General features: G+C 42.9%; 1 protein-coding gene across 7 annotated transcripts in view; it reads left to right on the forward strand.

Annotated features, from left to right (window-relative positions):
* Positions 1 to 16,129, forward strand: part of CRACR2A (calcium release activated channel regulator 2A) — a 141,734-nt gene extending 125,605 nt beyond the window's left edge. For 4 of the 7 annotated variants that reach the window (XM_039869118.1, XM_039869124.1, XM_039869121.1 and 1 more), the window contains 3 exons: positions 10,874 to 10,975; positions 13,272 to 13,348; positions 14,978 to 16,129. In XM_039869118.1, the coding sequence (XP_039725052.1) occupies positions 10,874 to 10,975; positions 13,272 to 13,348; positions 14,978 to 15,062 (264 nt within the window). In that variant the 3' untranslated portion in view covers positions 15,063 to 16,129. Of the gene's footprint in view, positions 1 to 10,873; positions 10,976 to 13,271; positions 13,391 to 14,977 lie in introns of all 7 variants that reach the window. The other 3 variants (XM_039869120.1, XM_039869119.1, XM_039869123.1) reach the window with 3 other exon arrangements.
* Positions 16,130 to 22,045: the final 5,916 nt, after the last annotated feature.

The raw sequence follows: 22,045 nt of genomic DNA on the forward strand, positions 1-22,045 counted from the left end.
GGACAATGGACTAATGGTTACCACAGGGTAGGGGAGAGGGAGGAGGAGGAAGGTAGATGGCGGAAAAAATTAAAAATAAATAAATTTTGCTTTGATAAAAAAACAATTGCAGTTGACATAAAATATTATATTTGTTTTAAGTGTACAGCATAGTGGTTAGACATTTATATACCTTACAAAGTGATCACCTCAATAAGTCTAGTTAGTACCCACCTGGCACTATATAGACTGTTACTAGAATATTATTGACTATATTAACTATGCTGTACTTTATATCCCCATAACTGTTCTTATAACTGCCAATTTGTACTTCTTAATCCCTTCTCCTTTTTCACCCATCCACCAACTCTGGTGACCACCAATTTGTCTTCTTTATTTATGCCAGTGGTCCCAACATTTTTGGCACCAGGGACCAGTTTCATGGAAGACAATTTTTCTGCAGACCGGCAGTGGGAGGGGATGGTTTCGGAATGATTCAAGCACATTACATTTATTGTGCACTTTATTTCTATTATTATTACATTGTAATATATAACGAAATAATTATACAACTCGCCATAATGCAGAATCAGTGGGAGCCCTGAGCTTGTTTTCCTGCAACTAGACGGTCTCATCTGGGGGCAATGGGAGACAGTGACACCCGAAGTATCTTGCTTATGTCCAGTTCACTTTATAATTTCGCTTCGGTGGTTGTCACTGCAGAAAACCCTGCTTTACAAAGATAGGATGTTGGAAAAGGAAGCAGGCTTCTCAGTGCTTTTGTGGCAATCTCAGGATACTCTGCCTTAACTTTAATCCAGAATGTATGGAGATTTGAAGTTGTCTCAAACATACTTTTAAGGTCATCATCATTTACAGTCGCAAGCAGCTGATCCTCTTCTAGCATGGACAAAGTCTACTCACCTGGCTTATTCTCAAATGAGTCTCAGATCCATTCTTTCCCAGTTCGGAGGCCTTTTGTGGTTGGGAAGTGATGCTTAAATTTTTTGAAAGTCGAGATAGGTGATCATGCACCAGCTGGGAGAAAGAAGGCTCTGGCTCATTCTCTTTCAAAATCTGCTAATGTTTGAAACATGTCAAAAATCCCAACGTTCACTCGTCGCCCCCATAATTCCAGTTTGGCTTTGAATGCAGCCATTTTATCTGCCGACTCGAACACAGTTGTCATTCTCCTCTCAAGTGACAGATTGAGTTGGTTAAGCAGGTTGAATATGTCACACAAGTAAGCAAGTTTTGTGATCCATTCTGTGTCACAAATGTGCTGCCAGTGGTGACTGTTTTTCTAAAAGAAATCTCTGGAGCAGCTCTCATAGCTCAAAAACTCTGGCTGGTGATCTGCCTTTAGAAAGCCATCTCACTTCTGTGTATAAGAGAAGGCGTGTGTACTTTGTGTCCATCTCCTCACAGAGCTGCATGAACAGATGAGTTAAGAGCATGTACTTTAACGTGGTTTATAATTTTAAACACATCCTGCAAAATGTAGTTAAGTTCAGGTGACATTTTTGGCTAGCCAGCATTTCTCTATGGATGACACAATGCGTAGACTCACATTCAGAAGCGACTTCTTTGACCCGAGTAGTGAAACCAAAAGTCATCCAGTCATGGCAGCCTTTCCATCCATGCATATACCGACACAAAATGACCAATTCAGTTTTCCTGATATGTATGTAATCATTCAAAGACTTGAATAGTTCTACAGCTGTGGTGTTGGTTGGCAACAAAAATGCACATAACATAGCCACATGCACATGCTCCTGAAAAATATATCTCACAAAAACAAGCACATTGCCTTGTTGTCAGCATCAGTAGACTCAACCTGGATCACGTGCCATGGTGACTCATTAATCCTCTCTAACAGCTGTGTCTCAATCCTCTGCTATTTCATCAATTCATTGAGTTATGGTGCTAGCCAAAAAAGGAACATGTGCCACCTTTAGAAGTGCAGCTTCTCCTAAAAGTTCACGACAAATGTCATTTGCAGCAGGCAGGATCAACTCTTTACCCATAGTAAAGGGCTTCTTAGCTTTAGCAATGCGGTTAGCCACTATGAATGATGCTCTCAGTGAAGACATATTTGATGAAGTGGTGGCCTTCAATAACTGCTTCTGTTCTTCATGTTCACGATTGTTTTTTTCTTTTGAGAAACCCCAAAGGCTTGTCTTTTAATGCAGGGTACTTGGTCTTCATGCGGTGAAGCAGTTTTGAAGCTTTCATGGCTTTGTTGTCTGGCCAGTTGCTTCACATTATACAAAGTGAGCTTAGAGAATGTGAATCACCTATTGTAATGAACCCATATTTTAAGTAAGAACTGTGGTATTTTCTTTTAAATGCAACTTTCTTTTTCCTGGCGGTCTTAAGAGTCTTCTGCTGTCTCATTATTGGGTCCTTCGCCCTTTGTAAAGAAGCTCTCCAGTAATGTTTGATTTTTACTCATTTTGGCTAGGGTTAGTTTATGGGCTTACCAGAAATGTGACTGAGACAAATGCGCAGCGCGGGAAGGAGGCGTAGATGGAAGTGGTAAATGAAATAAGGAACAGGCCACGTGCAGACTAAAATAAGCTTTGAATTCTGACTTAAAGCCTGCCACCAGATGCAGCTGTACAATTGAAGTACATCAACTCACTTGCTGCTGTAAAGCCCGCCACCAGATGCAGCTTAATCGTCACTTGCCATTCACTGATAGGGTTTTGATATGAGTCTTCAAGCAATTGATTTATTATGGTCTCTGTACAGTTAAATCTCTCTGCTAATCATTAGGCATTAGATTCTTGTAGGAGCACACAACCTAGATCTCTCTAAAATGCAGTTCACAATAGGGTTCACACTTCCGTGAGAATCTAATGCCTGATTATCTGAGGTACAGCTGTGGTGGTGATTTAGTGCTGGGGAGCGGCTGCAAATACAGATGAAGCTCCACTCACTCACCCGCCACTCACCTCTTGCTGTGCAGCCTGGTTCCTAACAGACCATAGACTGGTACCATGTTGGGGACCCCTGATCTATGGGTTTGTTTCTGTTTTGTTTGTTCATTTATTTTTTTTCCTACATATAAGTGAAATTTTATGCTATTTGTCTTCCTTTATCTGACTTATTTCACTTAGCATAATACCCTCTAGGTCTATTCATGTCTCAAATGGCAATATTTCATTCTTTTTTATGGCTGAGTAATATTCTATTGTATAAATGTATCACATTTTCTTTATCTGTTCATCTGTTGATGGACACCAGTTGCTTTTATATTTTGATTATTGCAAATAATACTACAATGAACGCAGGAGTGCATATATCTTTTTAAATTAGTGTTTTGGATTTCTTCAGATAAATACCCAGAAGTGGAATTGCTGGGTCATATGATAGTTCTATTTTTAATTTTTTTGAGGACCCTCCATACTGTTTTCTATGGTAGCTCCACTAATTTGCAATGCCAACAGTGCACAAAGGTTCCCTTTTCTCCACACCCTCACCGACACTTGTTGTTTGTTGATTTATTGATAATAGTCATTCTGATAGGTGTGAGGTGATATCTCATTGTGGTTTTAATTTGCATTTCTCTGATGATTAGTGACTGTCGAGCATCTTTGCAAATGTCTTTTAGCCATCTCTATGTCTTCATGAGAGAAATGTCTATTCCAGTTCTCTGCCCATTTTTTAATTGGATTGTTTGGGTTTTTTTGTTTGTTCATTTGTTTGTTTGTTTTTTGGTGCTAAGTAATATGGGTTGCTTATATATATATTGGATATTAATCCTTATCGGATGTATCATTGGCGAATATCTTCTCCCATTTAGTAGGTTGTGCTTTTGTTTTATTGATGATTTCCATTGCTGTGCAAAAACTTTTTAGTTTGATGTAGTCCCATTTGTTTACTTTTTTGTTATTTGTTTCCCTTGCCTGAGGAGACATATCAAAACAAAAAATTGCTGAGAGTGATGTCAAAGAGTTTACTGCCTATGTTTTCTTCGAAGAGTTTTATAGTTTAGGTCTTAAATTTAAGTCTTTAGTTCATATAGTGTTTATTCTTGTACATGGTGTAAGAAGATAGTCTAGTTTCATTTCTTGCATGTATCTGTCCACTTTTCTCAACACCATTGATTGAATAGATTAACTTTACCCCATTCTATATTCTTGCCTTTTTTGTCTTAGATTTAATGACCATATAGGCACGGGCTCTTTATTGTGCTCCATTGATCTATGTGTCTGCTTTTATGTTAGTACCATGATGTTTTGATTACTGTAGCCTTGTAGTATAGTTTGAAATCAGATAGAATGATACCTCCAACTTTGTTCTTCCTCGAGACTGCGGTGGCTATTTGGGATCTTTTGTGTTTTCATATAAGTTTTGGGATTACTTGTTCTAGTTCTGTGAACAATACCATTGGTATTTTGATAGGGATTGCACTGAATCTGTAGATTGCTTTGGGTACTATGGAAATTTTAACGATGTTAATTCTTCTTATCCATGAGCATGGTATAAGCTTCCATTTATCTATATCTTCTTTAATTTCTTTCTTCAAAGTCCTATCGTTTTCTGAGTATAAGTCTTTTACCTCCTTGGTTAAATTTATGCCTATGTATTTTATTCTTTTTGATGCAATTGCAAATTAGATTGTTTTCTTAATTTCTCTTTCTGATTGCTGGATATTGGTGTATAAAACTGCAACTGAGTTCTGAATATTAATTTTGTATCCTGCCACTTTACTGAATTAACTTATTATAATAGTTGGTGGATTCTTTAGAGTTCTCTATATATGGTATCAAGTCATTTACAAGTAATGACAGTTTTGCTTCTTCCTTTCCAATTTGGATGCCTTTTCTTTCTTTTTTCTTCCTTTCTTTTTTTTTTTTAATTGTGGCCAGACTTCCAGTATTATATTGAATAAAAGTAGTGAAAGTGGACATCTTTGTCTCCTTCTTGATCTTAAAGAAAAAACTTTCAACTTTCCACTGTTGATTATGATGTTAGCTATGGGTTTGTCATATATGTCCCAGCCACAAACATTTCATTGTCCCACAATATCTGAATTTTGATATATACCAGAGCTGGACAAGGGCAGTTCAAATAGTCTGGGATTAGTAGGGATGAACAGAGACAAATTTATGCAACTGCCCTCTCTGCCATCAGTAGGGAGGTGTAGTTTCTAAGACTCCTTTTTTTGCACAGAGACACTGGGATCTAGCAGGAGAGATGGAAGATTAGGTAGTTGATGCTGATGATGGAGGTGAAGAAATATCAGAGAGCCATCATCTCAGCTTGAAGCATGAGTTCCCCAGCACTGGGTGTCTGTCATATTCCTGCATGGGGTGGGGCTGAAAAGTATTGTCAGCATGTACCCAGCAAGAGTCCCCTTAGAGCACTAGAGCATCTATGGGCTTAGGAGGACAAACTGAGATAGCAAATTTGTACATGGTTAACTCAGAATTATCAGCGTGTGGATGGGATGTTTTTGTATAATTTGTAGTTTGAGTTTTGCTTTTAAAATTAGCAAAAGATATCGTTAAACTCTAAATGATGAGTCCAAATCTGGATGAACATCGGGATCACCTGTGGAGCTTTCAAACAAAACAGATGCCAGGGCCTTCTCTCCCAGATAGAATGGTTCAGGGACTGGAAATTTAAAAAAGAAAACAGTTTCCCAGGTGATTCTCAGCCACTATGGTTCCCAGCCTAAACAAGTGCTTCTCAAACTCCAATATGCATAGGAATATCCTGGACATCTTGCTAAAATGTAAATCTGACTCAGCAAGTCTGGCCTGGGGCTAGATTCTGCATTTCTAACAAGTACTCAGGGAAGTGATGCTGCTGGTCCAGGTGCCACACTTTGAGAAGCAAGGCTCTAAATTATATTCAAAGATGTGCATGCCCCTTCAACAAGAATTTTCTGAGCCTCTCCCACATGTCCATCACTCTCAAGGCACTCCAAGGGACTCAGTACAATGGACCCAGTTTGGTAGCCCAGGGTTTTACGAGCAAGTGCAGGAGGCTGTGTTAGATGGCGGACTGTGTGTTGCAGGTGTGGAACAGTGGCATCATAAATGCAATTATTCTCCATATTCTTCAAAAGCTAACTCCTTCTGCCTTGGCAACCAGCAATCAGAGGTGTCAGGTGATAGATTCAAACTTGACACCTAATCTGATCAGAGAGGAACTGAAAATAATAAGTACTTTGTATTTGTGGAGCACCTTGTTTTCCACCAAGCTTCAAGCGCTTTGCTAACTCCCTTACCTGGGGAAGGGCAGATGGAGGGGAGCTTTAATAACAGGCTTCAGTTTCTGAAGCCTTATTGTTAAGTGAATGCTGGCCACCTATTCCCAGTACCCCTTCTTCCCACAAACTGAAAAGCAATGCAAGAATAAAAGGCTGAAATTGCCCCAAATTATACATGGCAAAGACTTACTCTTGGGAGAGATCGTGTGGGATGGGAACAGATGCTTGGAGGAGGTATCAAGTTCCCTGAAAAGGAAGTTCTTACCATCCCACCTCGGCCACTTCCTGGCCATGACACTGAGGCCAGTCACTCAATGAAAGAGTAGACTGAAGGCTCTGAAAGGACCCTTCTGGCCCCCACAGTTTTTGGCATTGGTTCTATGTGGGGGCCAGGATAGGGCAGGAGTACGTGTCCATCAGAGGACCCTAGAGGGTCCTTCCAGCACAGAGGGAGCTAAAACTCTTTGGCACAGGAGAACAATCACTCATTCTGCTTTATGAGGTAGGAGTGTCCTACCCCCATTACTGTTCTCCCACTCCACCCTTCCTAGCCCTTCCCACCTAGGCAGCTTTACTTTGCCCACAGGCCTTCTGCAGAAGAAGCCCAAGCTGGGCTGTAATACACTTTGTGCTGATTCCTTACCATCTTACATTTCCTACACACCATACAGGAAATCAAAGCAGTTAGTCATTCCTGCCAACTCAGCATTCCCAACCTTCCCCTACCTCCTCATCTCAATCTCAAGAAAAAACTAATTGAGCTCTAAGGGCTCCATGCTTAGCCCATGGGACACACTGGATATCTGAAGATTTTGGGGCCCATATCAGATAGAGATTATAGGATTTGATACAAACCTGAGTGGCTGGTATTTCCCCAAATCCAGATTGTGTGTCCCTAGCATCTGCAGCCCTGACATGTTGGGCTTCTATATGAGATCTTTTTGTCATTCAATAGTAGTATATTGTTAGACCTATAAGTCAAGGAAGTGGAATATGACTGGCATCAGTAAGCCAACAAGACCAGTGTCTTTGAGCTAGAAAAAAACTTGTAGATCAATCTAATGCAGCCTCTTGTTTTATAGATGAGAATCCTGAGATCCAGAGGGAGGAAATGACTTGTCCAGAGGCACCCACAGCTTGTCAGATGGTACAGCCAGAACTAAAATCTAGGGCTTTGCCATTGCATTATGCTTCTCTCTCAACACATGGCCCATGGTTGAAATCTGCTTCTGAAAAATAGGTGTCTATTTCTTTTTCAGTCCGTCTAGCTTCCATCTCAAAGCAGAACAATTTTCAGCTGAAACGGATCAGGCCTACTTTCCTCTCCTTTCATGGACTGCTTTTTAATTCTCGTTTTGTGATCTTTGTCATTGGTGACAATGTACAGCACAGAGCAAAAAATAGCAGTTTGATTTTTTCCCCACATTCCAAGTTGAGCTTGAAGTGCTAGCAGTTTGAAATGAACTACACAAATAAATCTTGTTTTGACTCATAGTCCAGGGGTGGATAAATATGGAAACCCCCAAGATATAATTTTGCAGTCATTTTTTTCTTAGTATAACTGCATACTTTAATGTGCTGAGAAATTTTTTTGTTCTGGTAGCATTATCCCGGGTAAGTGCTTTTCTTGCCTCCCAGCAAATAGATATTAACACACACACACACACACACACACACACGCTACAACCAACCAAATCCAACAGCTGCACATTCTGAGCTGAATGCCAGTCCTCTGCTTCAAATTGACAGTCCTTGTTATTTAAAGCCAGAGATGTGTAATCTTTTGAATTCCAACATGTCTGTCTTCCAACAAGCTCAAGTTCAAAGAAAGGCAACTAAAGTGATGGAAGGTATAGAAAGGCTTCTGTGTCAAAGTGAGAGGACAGAAACCAGCTTTAGAGGCTATGTGACAGCTCATAGAAGAGAGAGTTGGCGAAAAGGAGCAATTGGGGCAAGCCCTACTGAGGAACAGCAGAGCCACAACAGAACCAGTTCTTCTACAGAGAGATCATGTGCCTACCTTAGGAGCTTCCATTCCTTCCCTCTGACCCAGCACACATATGGGATTATATCAACATCTATAGATGTGTCAACAGACCTTAGACTTGTTCTTCAAAGGAGGTGGGCTTTGGACTTTTGAAAGGAAGTGTTGCTTCTCTGGTGGATAATTATGAGCATCTTTGTGCCAAGCAATAAATAGGCTGAAAACCTAGTTAGGTGTGCAAAAGGTGTGAAGTTCAGGCAAATAGCTCAAGACTTGAGGTTAAGGTGAGAGAAGACTATGAGACACTTGCCCCAGCCCCAAATCCTCCCTGTGGCCCTGTGTAAGAGATTAATCTTGGGTCAGGGTGACATCCACTGACAGCCCATGATAGCACACTCTCCAGCATTATGTGTGTTCTCACTTATTTTTGCCATGTCTTTGGAGAAATGCCTGATTCTCCTTTATCAGTGGAAGGCTAGTGCCCACTGAGAGGAAGCAAGTTGTCCAGAGCATCTATGTAAGAGGAACAATGCAAAGAACAGAAACCACAGCTCCAGCTGGGGACTTGGCTTTTTTTCTGCTTCTTCTAAGCTCTTTTACTTTTATATCCAGGAATTTCCTTAAAGAATAAGACTGTCTCTTTTTTTCCCCAAGAGGCACAGTGCTGTGTTTGGTGCACGGGGCTCAGATGTTGGACTTAAAGGCTGTTCCCTACTTCAATCCTTTAGTTCCTAGCATCCCCTTTGCAGGGGAGGAAACTGAAGCCATCACCCACTCCAAGATGCCAGAATCAAGTTAGAATTATGCCCTAGGATTTCAAGTCTGATGTTCATATTTTCAGAGAGGTTCCATGTGAAGAAATCCCACGAGCCTTAGTCATTCCTCACACATCGATCTACAAATATCTCTCCTCTCTTTCTCTCTCTCTCTCTCTCTTTCTCTCTCTCATGTGCTCCAAACAGCAAGCCTTTTGGCCCATTTCCCTGTTTCCTCCTCTTTTCTTCTATTTCTGTGAAAAACTCTTCACCCAAGTTTAGTGAAGCACAGTCAGAAAATGGGGGTATTCTCATTAACCAATACTCTGGTAACAGGGAGCCACAGCATTGTCTACATACCCACTTATGGAATTATTGGAATATGGTGCAATCCACTTAACACATCAACTACAGTGTACATAATTGAATCTATTTCGATGGGTCAGAAGACACTGTAAGATCTTATAGTGCCTTTGAGTCATCTTTACCAGCATTCATTATCATCTCACAATGGATATATGGAAATATTGCTTTTAGAGAGTTCTAGTTTATAATACACTAAATAGCAGAGAGTTCTTTGGAAATCAGAATGTAGAGAAAAACGTTAGAGAATTGTGGGCCCATCTACCAAAGTGTCCTCATAACTCATTGACTTTGATGATGAATATTCTTTTGAATTCTCTGAGCCTCAACACTCATTTAGTAAAGGAGAAATTTTTCACTGTTGAAAACAATAAAACAAATGTGTAGATTAAGGAAACACTGAGGCTTAATTTCAAATGTAATTGCATTTAAACTTAAAATAGGTGTACCTATTGGATGGAGTTTGGACATGTATTTGAAATGGTAATCTAAAGTAGCTGAACTGTTAGCAAAATAATAATGGCTTATTAGCTTCTTATCTCACAGCTCTCTCTATTAAAACATTTCGCTACGATAAATTATTTTGTTATCAAATTATGATTAAAAGACCCTGAATAAATATCTCACACAGTAAAAATAACAACCTTTTTAAAAGTGAACGTTACCCTGTTTACTCATTGAATAACTGTGTGTCCTGGGCCCTCTGCCTGCCCTCAGGAGAGAGATGTGCAGCATACTCATTTTACAAGGGAGGGCACCCAGGCTGTAGAGACTCTGGGTGGCAGGCTCCTGCTGACCCGCCACAGCCACTGGAGGAGTAAATAGGGTTAACTTTGCATAAACGTGTTACTTCTGGCCCAAGAAGTCCAGCCACACAATTCTTCCCCATGCAGGGCTTCTTTTAGAGCAGAGCACCCAATGACAGGGCTCTGTGATGTCCCATGCGGTAACGTACAATGAGGCACACAACAGTCATTTATCAGGCACTATGGACCCAATTCCATGAGTCAGATTTGGACTCAACCCTCAGGGAGCTTATATACCCAATATGAGGCCCCTGGAGATGCCCCTTCTAATCACAGCAGCCCCAATAGCAGCTCCAAACCGCATTACATTAATTCCTTTTGTTCATTCTGGCTCATTTTGATGAAGTCTAGTCAGTTAGGAATGCCTTCAGGGGTGCCATAAGCCCTGGAAAAGGACACACAGTACATGGGTATCAACTGTGCCCCATCCTGCTACCCACTCCCAGTACGCCCGGGGAGCCGCATGTTTCATCCAGCATCCAGGGAGAGTGGTGAGGGCTGGAAGAGTCACTGCACTGACGGGTACTGGAGGTGCCCAGAGGCAGGCCTCAGGCGCCTTACAGAAGCCTTATTAACTGAGGCTCTCAGAGAAGGTGGCTCTCCCTGTCAGCTTTCAGGATGATTTTAATATTACTTGGCCTCTTATGGCAGCAGAGGATTCACAAGCCAGATTGTGTCTTTCCAGCTAGCATTTCAAGCCTGCCCTTTCATGTTCTCTTTATGGATGCTTTTCTCAGTTGGGGGATTGTCTGTTTTTCAGGAAGCTGTGGGAGACTGCATTCCTGTTCTTCTGCTGGGCAATAAAATTGACAACGAGAAAGAGCGGGAAGTTCCCCGGGGCCTTGGAGAGCAGCTTGCCAAGGTAAAGAGCAGGCATTTCCATCTCTATGGAGAGGGTGGGACCCAAGGGCAGTCGGGCATGTCCCAAAGCATTTTGGTGGGAGCCATCTCTGGAAGCCTCCTGGGAAGGAAGCAAGTAGGCAAGATGGGTGTCCTGGCATCATGCGAATGGTCCAGCTCCTGCACATGCGGAAATTTCCATAGAAAGCTACAGACTGCAAAATGGAGTTGGCTAGGGATGACTAGGGTATGGGGAATTTCTCCAAACTCTCTTCCTCAGGACTCAGATTTATAAATTCTTGGGTAGTAAGAGGTTACTTATTTCAGTTCCCATCTAATGCTCGAATCCCATCATCTTTGTTTCCACTTGATCACCTTCAGGGATGAAACACTCACTATCTGCAGGCTGGTTCTTCTTTGGACAGCTCTGTTAGAGAGTCCATCCTTTCTGTCAAGACTGAGCTTCAAAGCTGTGAACTCAAATGCAGGGGGCACACTGGATATCCTAGCAAGGAAACAAGCAGCAGCTCTCTTGCCCAAGCCAGGAACCAACAGGCTTGATGGAAATCAGGCAGCAAGACATGTGATGCTTATTCCTGGGCTGCTCACACTGCCTCAGAGTGGTTTTAAGGGAACTCGGTGTCCAGGAAGATGGGGCGCTATCCAACCCCAGGATTTATAATTCTTAGTGTGCTCACTCTAAACAGGGGCTCATGACCTCATAGGCTGGGGAAATGGCACAGATAATAAGATTCAAGGGAAAAAGAGGCAGAAGGGCCTGGTAGGTGTTCCCGTGGAGGGTCACCGGGCAGCTACATATCCATAGTCCCTCCTCCTTAATTCCAAAATCCAAAAAGCTGAAAACGGAAAGAGTATTTGCATTTCATCTGGCAGAAAAACCTTACCAGAACTGACACAAGGCTATTTATGGTCTTTGTGTACTACATTTGGAATGAATATTCAAGTTTTTCACTGAAGAAACATTAATACATTTGATGATAGGGTACTATGCCAGGTTCACCCAAGGGTATCATATAATATGTAGTATATACATGTATTATCTTTCTGAAACTCAGAATTTCTGGATTCTAAAATATATCTGGAAATTTCTGGATTCCTAATTATATCTGGATCCAAGGAATTTGATTAAGAAACTGCTAGCCTGTAATTTTAATCATCTCATTTTTTTTTTCTTTCTTTTTCTTCTTCTTCTTCTTTTTTTTTTTTTTTTTTTTTGGTCAGAAGAAAAAGAAAAAACAGAAACCCTGAGAAATTAAGTGATTTATTCAAATTATCACAACAGCTCCCCAGCAGTGGGGTCAGGACTTGAAGCTGGAAGACAAATCATGCCTTCCAATTCTAGGTTCTATGCACCCCTCCCTCCCACACCATGGAACCTTCATTCTTTCACAAACTGACCAAGAGTCAGAGTCTGGCAGAAGTGTGTCTGGAGGGAAGGGTGATGAGGGCAGAGGATAGAGCTGGATCTGCAGGGTGTGGAGCAGGAAAGATGAACTGGGAACCAGCATTTGCAGAGGCTCCTGATCTACAGCCACAGAAGTATCCTCACTAAACTGTACACATCCCCACAGGACATCAGCCTCCAGGGCTCTATTCCACAAGCATTGTTATAAGGAAGCAGGACAGTTATTAATGGGAGTGATAAATGGAATATGATGAACCTTGGCCAAAGGCCACCACCATGCATGCAGCACAGCCTTCACCTAGTGAAGTGATGGACAATTGTCCTGTGGCACCAGTGCTGACAGCCTGAGCAGCTAGAGTGTCAATGAACTGGTGTGAAGGAGAATTCCTAATGGAGTGCCTTAATGACATCTGTCCCAAGGCTCATGGCATGCCAGTGTCCTGGGAAAAGCATGCTGCTGGGAGCCCTGCCATTGACTAAATATATGGCTAGAGCAGGCCCACCACTTATATCTTCTCTAGCCTTTGCTTCCCTGCCTGTGAAGTGGGAAGAATATCACCCACCCCGGCCTTTGTGTCTTTGCCTGCATCACAGGCTGGTATAAAAAGGAAATGAGCATATACATGCTCTACCAGAGAGCATTTTGAGAAAGCATAGGACACTAAAGCAGCTTACAGCCTTGTTGTTTTACAGCTGTTATAGCTCACCAGGGAGATAGTTTGCAGGACTGACTGACATCGGTCAGGTGGCCGGAGGAAACAGAGATCGACCTCTTAAAGAGTGAGGAGGGGGCCAGGATATGGGTAAATGCAGGTGGGGTATTCTCTCCCTCCCCACCCCCAAGGCTCCCTCTAGCTGCTCTCTGATTATTCCCTCTGTTTTATGATTCTAGGAGAACAATCTGATCTTCTATGAATGCAGTGCCTATTCCGGTCATAACACCAAAGAGTCCCTCCTCCATCTGGCCAGGTAGAGACAGAACTCAGCAGGTGACATGACTCTGCTATGCAGGTCTGGTGGGAACCTCTGCATTCACTACTCCCCACCCTACTCCCACCCCTGCCCGCCTCTGGGCCTGTCTTCTGTCTGCCTGAGACTTCTGGGTAAAGGCCTCGGCCTTTGTCTGGGATTTCAGGAGTCAGGGACAGCCTTCTGAAACACAATAATGCCAAAAATGAAAGCCTCCCTGCATGTCATTCAAGGCTGCAGTCTTCTTCTGGAGTCTTAAAGGAATCCTCTTTTTAAATGCAAATGATCCTGGGAAAGGTCAAATCATAGGTCTCTCAACACTGGCTAATATCTTAGCAGGGATTAGTTGGCAGCCAGTTGGAAGCAAGAATAGTTAGGGCTGGGAAGTGGGGGGCGAGGAGCCGAGGGGCCGAGGAGCTGTGATTTGGAACCAGAGGCACCCAAAGCAATGGTTCTCAAAGACTGTTTTCATGGAAAGACTGGTTCCACAGCCTCTGCCTACACCAAAATTAAGAAAACAAAACCACATAGGGCCTCACTTGGGCATTAGCTTATTCATTCATTTAGGCATTCATTTCATTCCATCCATTCACCCATCGAACAAATACTTAATAGTGCTCATTTTGTGCTCAGCATTCACTCAGCATCTAAAAATATTTTTATTTGAGTAATTTAAAAACCCGGAACAACTCCTTCTATGCATTAAAGAGGTTATAGAGTTATGGGAGGCCTTGAGGAAAGTTCTAGGCTTCTCTGCCACCGATTCCCAGAGCAAGTCACCCTTCCTCTCTGAGCTTTGCCCCTAATGTAGGAACATCAATCATACCTTCCCTGCCCTCTCACAGGTTGTTGTAAGAATCAAAAGAGATTCTTAAGGTGAAAGCACGTGGGCTATATAGACCAGGGATAAGATCCTTACCACAAGGGGTCCCCAACCCCCAGATGGTGGACTAGTACCAGTCTGTGGCCTGTTAGGAACTGGGTCGCATAGCAGGAGGTGAGCAGTAGTTGAGCAAAGCTTCATGTGTATCTGCAGCTGCTCCCCAGAGCTAGCGTCACTGCCTCAGCTCCACCTCAGATCATCAGGTATTAGATTCTCATAGGAGCGCTGGTCCCTGGTGCCAAAATGTTTGAGGACTGCTGCTTACCACTATTTTTAATTTTTAGTCCTTCACTTCCTATGTTTAATCTGGAGCTGTGGCCACATGGGACAGCCCTTCCATAGAGTTCATAACCAAGAAATATATTTTCTGAGCTTCTATTGTGTACTGTGATACAATCTCTGCCCTCAGCATCTCCTTCTTTGCTGAGGGAGCCAGATAAGGAGCAGTGCATTGTGATACTGGGTGATGGGTTATAACAGAGGAAGAGTTAGAGTGCTATCAGGAGCACTTATACCACCTGGAGGATCAGGGGAGGCTTCCTGGAGGAGATGTGATGAAGCCTCCATATTAACTAAATCCAGGCTTTATAAATTATAGTCATGTACCTGTACTCCCCAAGGGAAGACTTGGAACGCTCTCTCTGATGCTCTGGTAAGGCTGGGGTCCCTCCTTATTACCCAAATGGCCTGTGACCTGAGGGCCTAGCAGTCCTCCACTGCTGACCCTATACCTTCCCCTCGCTCAGGATCCTCAAGAAGCAAGAAGACACAGTGAGGGAGGATGCCATTCAGGTTGACCGACCTGCCAAGAAGAAACCTTGCTGTGGCTGATAAGTGGCCTTCCAGGACTGCTCCACCCAGGCCCAAGGTCATAGGGCCTACCCTGTATCCTGCACACGGCTCCTTCACAGATGCTTCCACCAGGACCTGCCTGGACCTTTGTCCTTATCAGTGACTTGCCTCCTCAGAAAGGAAGGGGAGCACAACTAGTCAGGAAAGCTGCTCTTGGAGCATCTTGGAGTCTTTTATCTCCCTTCTTTCTCTAGACCCCAGATGCCCATTTCTTCCCTGCCCTCCTCCACGCCCCCTCCACCCAGCCTGGCTTGGGGGAAAGAAACAGATGGTCTTTTCTAGAAAAGCCGCCCAAGTGCCTTCTCCACCTCCCTTCTCTCCTCCCTTTGCCTTTAGGAGCTTCAGCACTGCAGTTGCCATGGCAACTGTGCAGAGCTGACTTGCTGCTGCCTGCAGGCCACAGATACAGCACTTGGGCATTGCCAGGGTGGTTGGTCTGGCTTTGGTTCCTGTTCTCTTTACACCAATGGGACACGCTTGGCATATGCTTCATAGACGTCAAGATGTTCTTGTGATGTTGAGGGAAGCAGACCAGGGCACCCTCATCATATTCCCCACACCCTATCTCCTGGGCTCCTTTCCAGACTTCAGGGCCCAGGCTCTCTCAGCTGCCCCTGGCCCACGGTATTTGCTCCCATGGGTTCTCCAGAATGGTGCCTTACAAAGAACCCACAGCCTTTCCTCTCCACCGCCCACCAGCAGCCAGGACTCCAAGGTGGACTGGGGGTGATAAGTATATGCCTAGGGTTAGGGAGTGGGCTTACTTCCCACTTAACTTTGAGAGATGAAAAGAAAACTAGGGGGAATAAACCCATCTGCTGCTAAACAGAGCAACCATTTCTGGAGGGTATAAATGAGGTATATATAGTTATGTAAAAGCCATTTTCTAAATGTTTCTCAAAATAGCTCTTCGAAAAATCGCACATGATGATTAACGGGGTAGATTGACATGCCGGCAGTGAGACCCAACACAGGTCCATAGTTACTGACTTCATTTTATTTTATTTTTTTCCAGAAGACTGTATTAAAAAATAGTGTGGTTCTGATGGTGTTGTTTTGCTAGTGTTTGTGAAGTGAACAGAGTGTGGCTGCCGGCCTCAGTACCCCTATCACTGCACCAGCAAAGGACACTCAGATTAAGGGCAAGGATCTGTGCCCCCCCAACCCCATCCCATGGTGGTTCCTTCAGCTGGGCAGTTGCGAGTCCCCAGCCCTTGGCAGTGCTCCAGCATCACTGGATGGCTGTCAGTGGGACTGGTGAGGGCACTCTTGCCCTGGGTGGGACGTTGGATAAAAAGACCATAAAGATCACCGCCAATTACCATTCTGTGGCTGGATACCAGGCCCCTACAGGAAAGTGGGCAGTGAAGGGAGGGGGCAGAAGCTGTCCACAGGCATTCAAGACGGTGACCTAAGAAAACTACACACAGTCAACCAGGCTGGGGAGAGGCCAGAGTTCCCATGGCTGTTCCCTACAGCCTCTTCTCCAGACTCCCAAAAAGATCAGAGCCCCATGGGTCACCGTGCAGGTACCAACCTCCTTTTGGCAGATTCCTCTTTGTCTCTCATCCAGCCTTTGTAGACACTAGAAGGCCCTTGAAAGGGTGTGGAATGAAATCCAGCACTGAGCACCAGGAGGTGCCCAATGATCTTGGGCAAACCAGCTCCCTCCCTGGGGCCCCATCTTATCAGTAAAATGGAAGTGTGGGCTATTTGATGCTTTAGGCTTTTACCTCTCAGAGTGCTTACCTCTCATTTAGGCTGTCCCTGGCCTCGAGTCCAAGTTTGATGGGAACTCACAGGAAACTCCTTTCCCTAAGTGATGGCACTAGTGGGTTTCATTAGTGGGATGCGGGGGGAGGGGTCACCCAGAAGAGGCTCTGTCTTATCTTTGAGTAATGTGTGTGTGCATCTGTATGTGTGTGTTCGCTGTGTGAATGTATGTTGTGTGTATGTAGAGGGTGGGTAGAAGGTAGAGATAGCCAAGGAGAAAAGAAAGCAGCTCTCCTGCTTCTGACCAAACAGATATGGCAATTTGATTTATGGGGCAAACAGGCTATCCCTGGGGTTCTCCAAGCCCACAGATGCCTTTATCCCAAGAACCTAATCCATGGCTTGGGCTGCCTTTTTCCGTTTAGGAAAAGTGCATTCAGGATTTAAAGCAGGGTGGGGTGACTCTGGTGCCTTCCAGCATGTGGGATAAATCCCCACAAATCCTCAAAGGTCCTGGCAGAGAAAGAGGGAAGGAAGAGTCTCTGGGCCTCTGCTGCTCCCTTCTCCAACACCACTTGACAAAAGTATGGAGCATGGGGACTTCAGAGAGACTCTAAGAAGCTCTGTGTCTCCAGGTCTCAGCCTCCCTTTCTCTCCCATTCCTTTCAAGCCACCATGGTGATCAAAGCCACCCCAGTGGCTGCTGTCCTACCCCAGAGCCAGCATTGCTATCAGGAAAACCTTCTGGCTTCATTCCATTTACATTGCTGTAATGATCTTGAGCAAGTCACTTCACCAGGTTTCATATGCATCTGTAGACTGGAAGTTTCGATGGCAACCTCACAGGGATATTTTAAGTTTTAAATGAGGCAATGTATGTGAAGTACTTGGCACAATGCTCAGAATGTAATAGGTGCTAACAAGTAGGGACTATTACTGTCAACATCGAGTTGCTGTCCAGACCACTTGCCTTGCTTTAGTTTCAAATTTAGCACCAACTAACAACAAGTGTCTACCCATAACTGGACAATCCCACAAATACCACCTTGTTTGAGTGCCTGATTGCCCAGCCAATTTGCCGGGCTTATGAGCTTGTATCTGGCTTTCCCTGGTGGCCCTGCTCTCCTTTTGGTTTTCCAGTCAGTGTCTGTAGCCTATCAGTGCCTGTGGTCTTGTTGCAGCCCACAGGCCACTCTCCCTCCCTGCCATGATTCTCCAGAACTCAGGTGGCAGCTCAGATCTGGTGCCAGCTCCTGGGCGTTTAACTGGGAATGACCTATGCTCATCGTCACCCCGGCCCCTCACTTGCTCCCATTCTGACTCCTCGTACTTCTTCTGGGGTCTGCTGCTGCCCTCGGCCCTGAATTGCCAAGCCATGAGTTCCAGCACCAAACCAATGTCCCAGTTGCTTTGTTCTTTGTCTAGCATTTATTTTCATTCACAGTCTCTTTGGGGTCTTTTCTGTTCCTCTATGGTACCCTACCTATATCTCACCTCTCCCCATCCAGTACTCTTTTTCTATTCCTAATATCTCCACCCAGTTTTGGACTCCCCTCCTTCCTACTTTTCCCCTGGCCCATTCGAAGCTACACCTACACAGTCTATCAAAAATGGATCTACCCTTTGTCTTTGTCACTAGAAGACACTGCTCAAAAGGATCTTAAAGAGATTTTAGCTAAGGTGTTAGTGCAAATGGTGGCTTCAGGGCAATATTTATACTTTAAAAAAAGAACTCTAAGAGAGGCAAAACTTCAACCCAAAAGAATGAATCCCTAGTGGTAGACTATTAAGCACCATAATAGATCATGGGTGTCAAATATTTAGAGCAGAACTGCCTTCTCCTATACTACTTATAACTCAGTTCGCTTCTTATATTTCCAGGGTCACATATGTTTATAATTGTTTATGTCCTCTTGATGAATTGACCCTTCGTCATTATAAAGTGTCCTTTTTTGTCTTTAGTAACAATTTTTGTCAAGTCTAATTTGTCTGACGTTAGTATAGCCACTTGTTCTTTTTTGGTTGCTGTTTCCATGGTATATTTCTTCCATACTTTTACTTTCAACCTATTTGTTCTTTGAATCTAAAATGAGTGGCTCATGTTTTTAATCTGTTCTTACAATCTCTGCCTTCTATTTGGAAAGTTTAATCTGTTTACATTTAACATAATGAGTAAAGTAAGATTTATGTCTGCCATTTTGTTATTTCTTTTCTATATTTCAATGTCTTTTTTGTCCTATTCCTTTATTCTTGCCTTCTTTTGTGTTGAATAGTTATTTTCTAGTGTGCTATTTTAATTCTCTTTTTATTTCATTTACTATATTTTTAAAACTTCTTTTCTTGGTGGTTGCCCTGGGGATTACTATTAATATCTCATTTATAACAACCCAGTTTTGATTAATACCAACTTAATTTCAATGGTACAAAAATCTTTGCTTTTATATAGTTTCATTCTCTCCCTTATGTTGTTATTGTCACAGATTACATCTTTATACATTTTTTCCATAAATGTAAACTTAGTTATTTTTTATGCAGTTGTCTTTTAAATCAGACAGAAAAAAATGAGTTAAATAAAAAAATACATTTATACCATCTTCTATATTTAATTATGTAATTGTTTTTACCAGTGCCCTTTATTTCCTCATGTTTATTTAATTCACTACCTACTGTCCTTTAATTTCAATAGTATTTCTGTTACAGAAATACTAGTAGGTCTGTTAGGGACAAACTTTATGTTTTGTTTATCTGGAAATGACTGAGGGATAATTTTTCCAGATACAGAACTTTTGCTTGAGAGTGATTTTTTCCTCCCTGTCAGTAGTTTGAATATACCATCCCACTGTTTGCGGCCTCCATGGTTTCTGATGAGAAATCAACTATTAATCTTATTGAGATTTTTTTGTATGTGTTGAGTTATTTCTTGCTGCTTTGGCTTTGGATTTCTTTGTCTTTCAACAGTTTGCTTTTGGTGTGTCTGGCTATGAATCTCTGAGTTTATCCTTCATGGAGTTGGTTGAGCTTCTTGGATGTGTAGATTAATGATTTTCAATTAATTTGGGGAGTTTGGGGTCATTATTTTATGAAACATTTTTTTTTCTCCTTTCTCTTTTCTTTCTAGGACTCCTATGGTGCATATGTTGGTGTGCTTAATGGTGTCTCACAGGTTTCTGAGGCTCTGTTCATTTTTCTTCATTCTTTTTTCTTTGAGTTCCTCAAACTGGATCATCTCAATTGCCCTATATTAAAGTTCACTGATTCTTTCTTCTGCCCACTCAAATATGCTGTTGGGACCCTCTAGTGAATTTTTTATTTTCATTATTGTACTTGAAACTCCAGAATTTCTGTTTGGTTCCTTTTTATACTTTCTATCTCTTTATTGATATTCTCTATCTGGCAAGACATTGTTCTCATACTTTTCTATAGTTCTGTAGCCATGGTTTCCTTTAGGCCTTTGAACATATTTAAAATAGCTGACTTAAAGTTTCAAAGACCTCATATTGGTGGCCATCTGCCATGTACACAAATCAAGCTCTGCTTTCCATCCCTGCTTCCTTCCTCACACTCCACACAGCATAGCCAGGACTCTGGGCTCATTCCTCAGCCTCACCTCTAACCTACTCTCCAAAGTATTTCTTCTCTTCTCCATTGGAGGAAGGACATGAAACTTAGAAGTCCTTCAGATCCAAGAACACTTCTCTCCACCCAGAGCTTCTTGGACACTCTGCTGGAGATGAGCTGCCCAAGGAGGTGTCCAGTTCCTTGGAGAAATGAAGAATAGCCAGAAATCCTTGAGCAGTTCCCCTTCCTTCCAGGAATCTAGATATTCCATAAAGCTTTATTCCAAAGGGATAGGTGGGGGAAGATTGCAAATCAGAAACTTAAAAAAAAAAAAGACCACAGTATAGTCACTTTAAAATAATCAAATTACAGTTCATAAACATACAAAAACCAAGACTTAAGTGGCCTGTTGCTGACTGGCCTTAGGTGTATTACAATCTTTCCTCCCATCACATGGGGAATAGAAACTGGCTATAAAAATTCCAACCAAGTTCAGTCAAAATCCAGAGGATTTTATTGGTTATTCCTTCCCTTCTTATCCTGGGGCGTATATGTCAAGGTCAAGGGGAATGATGATGGTATCCTGATGACAGATTACAGAAGCTTTCTAAACCTCCCCCACTTTCTAACTCTATTAATGTTCCTATTAATAGACATGTTAATTATTAGCAGTAGCAGTAGCAAAGAACATAACGTCACCTTTCACACAGTTTAGTGGAACCAAGTTAATGGAGGTACCCTACTTAGGAAGAACAATGCTGGAAATGACAGGGGTTTGGAAACCCGGTGGTGCTTGGCAGAGGACCTGAAATCTGTGTGGAAACAGAGAAGCATTTGTGAGGTTGTATCATTTGTCACCCTGGGGCAGGACTGCATCTGGTCCAAGAATTGACCATTTCTCAGGGCTGAGACTTTATCAGGGCTTTGGCTCTGATTCAGAAGTGGCATTTACAGCACTTGGCATTGCACCAGGAGACTCCTATCCCAAAAAATGAGGACTCACAGGACCAGTGAGGCCTGTGGTATCATGGACAGAGAATAGAATTTTTTAAAACTTGGAATCAGAAATATAAACATGTGGAGTTTATAGGTCCCTCAGAAAGAGTGTGAGTAATGTGACTATGGAACAGATTCACTGAGCATGTGTAGCACTAGGTCAAGGGCATTGTCAGTGGTGATCCAATGCCCAGCCCACAGGCTTCCCAGACCATTTTGTAATGATAATGCATGGTGCTTATTTATACACACTGCCTCCAGGGATCTAATGAGCGAAATGCACTGGACTGAGCTCCTGAGGGCAGGAGCATTCATCTCTGTGGCCTCATGTTTGGCACATTGTCTGGCAATGTTTGCCTAAAGGAGCAGCTGAAAGCAAAGCATCATTTTTTGAGAACAAGGCCCACCATTTGGTGAGTCTCTCCACTAGAGCCCCAGGTCCCAGAGGCTGGATAACTGGGTCCCTGAGTCCTGGTAGACCCAAGAGGTTTGCCTCACTGGTTTAAATGAGGTGCTACTTTTGGCTTTTAAAACAAAGTGCTGAGGGGTGTTCCAGCTGCTGCAAAACAGTTGTCTTTTAGACAGTGTGATGACCACCAGAGCATTCCATCTCATCACCCTGCAGCCTCCCCAGCTGCTGCTAGTACCTGCAGGCAGCTCAACAGTTCAATTTCACTTAGGCTCCATGCTTCTCC

Source organism: Pteropus medius, unplaced genomic scaffold (assembly GCF_902729225.1).
Source record: "Pteropus medius unplaced genomic scaffold, Ma_sr-lr_union100, whole genome shotgun sequence".
Classification (NCBI taxonomy): Eukaryota; Metazoa; Chordata; class Mammalia; order Chiroptera; family Pteropodidae; genus Pteropus; species Pteropus medius.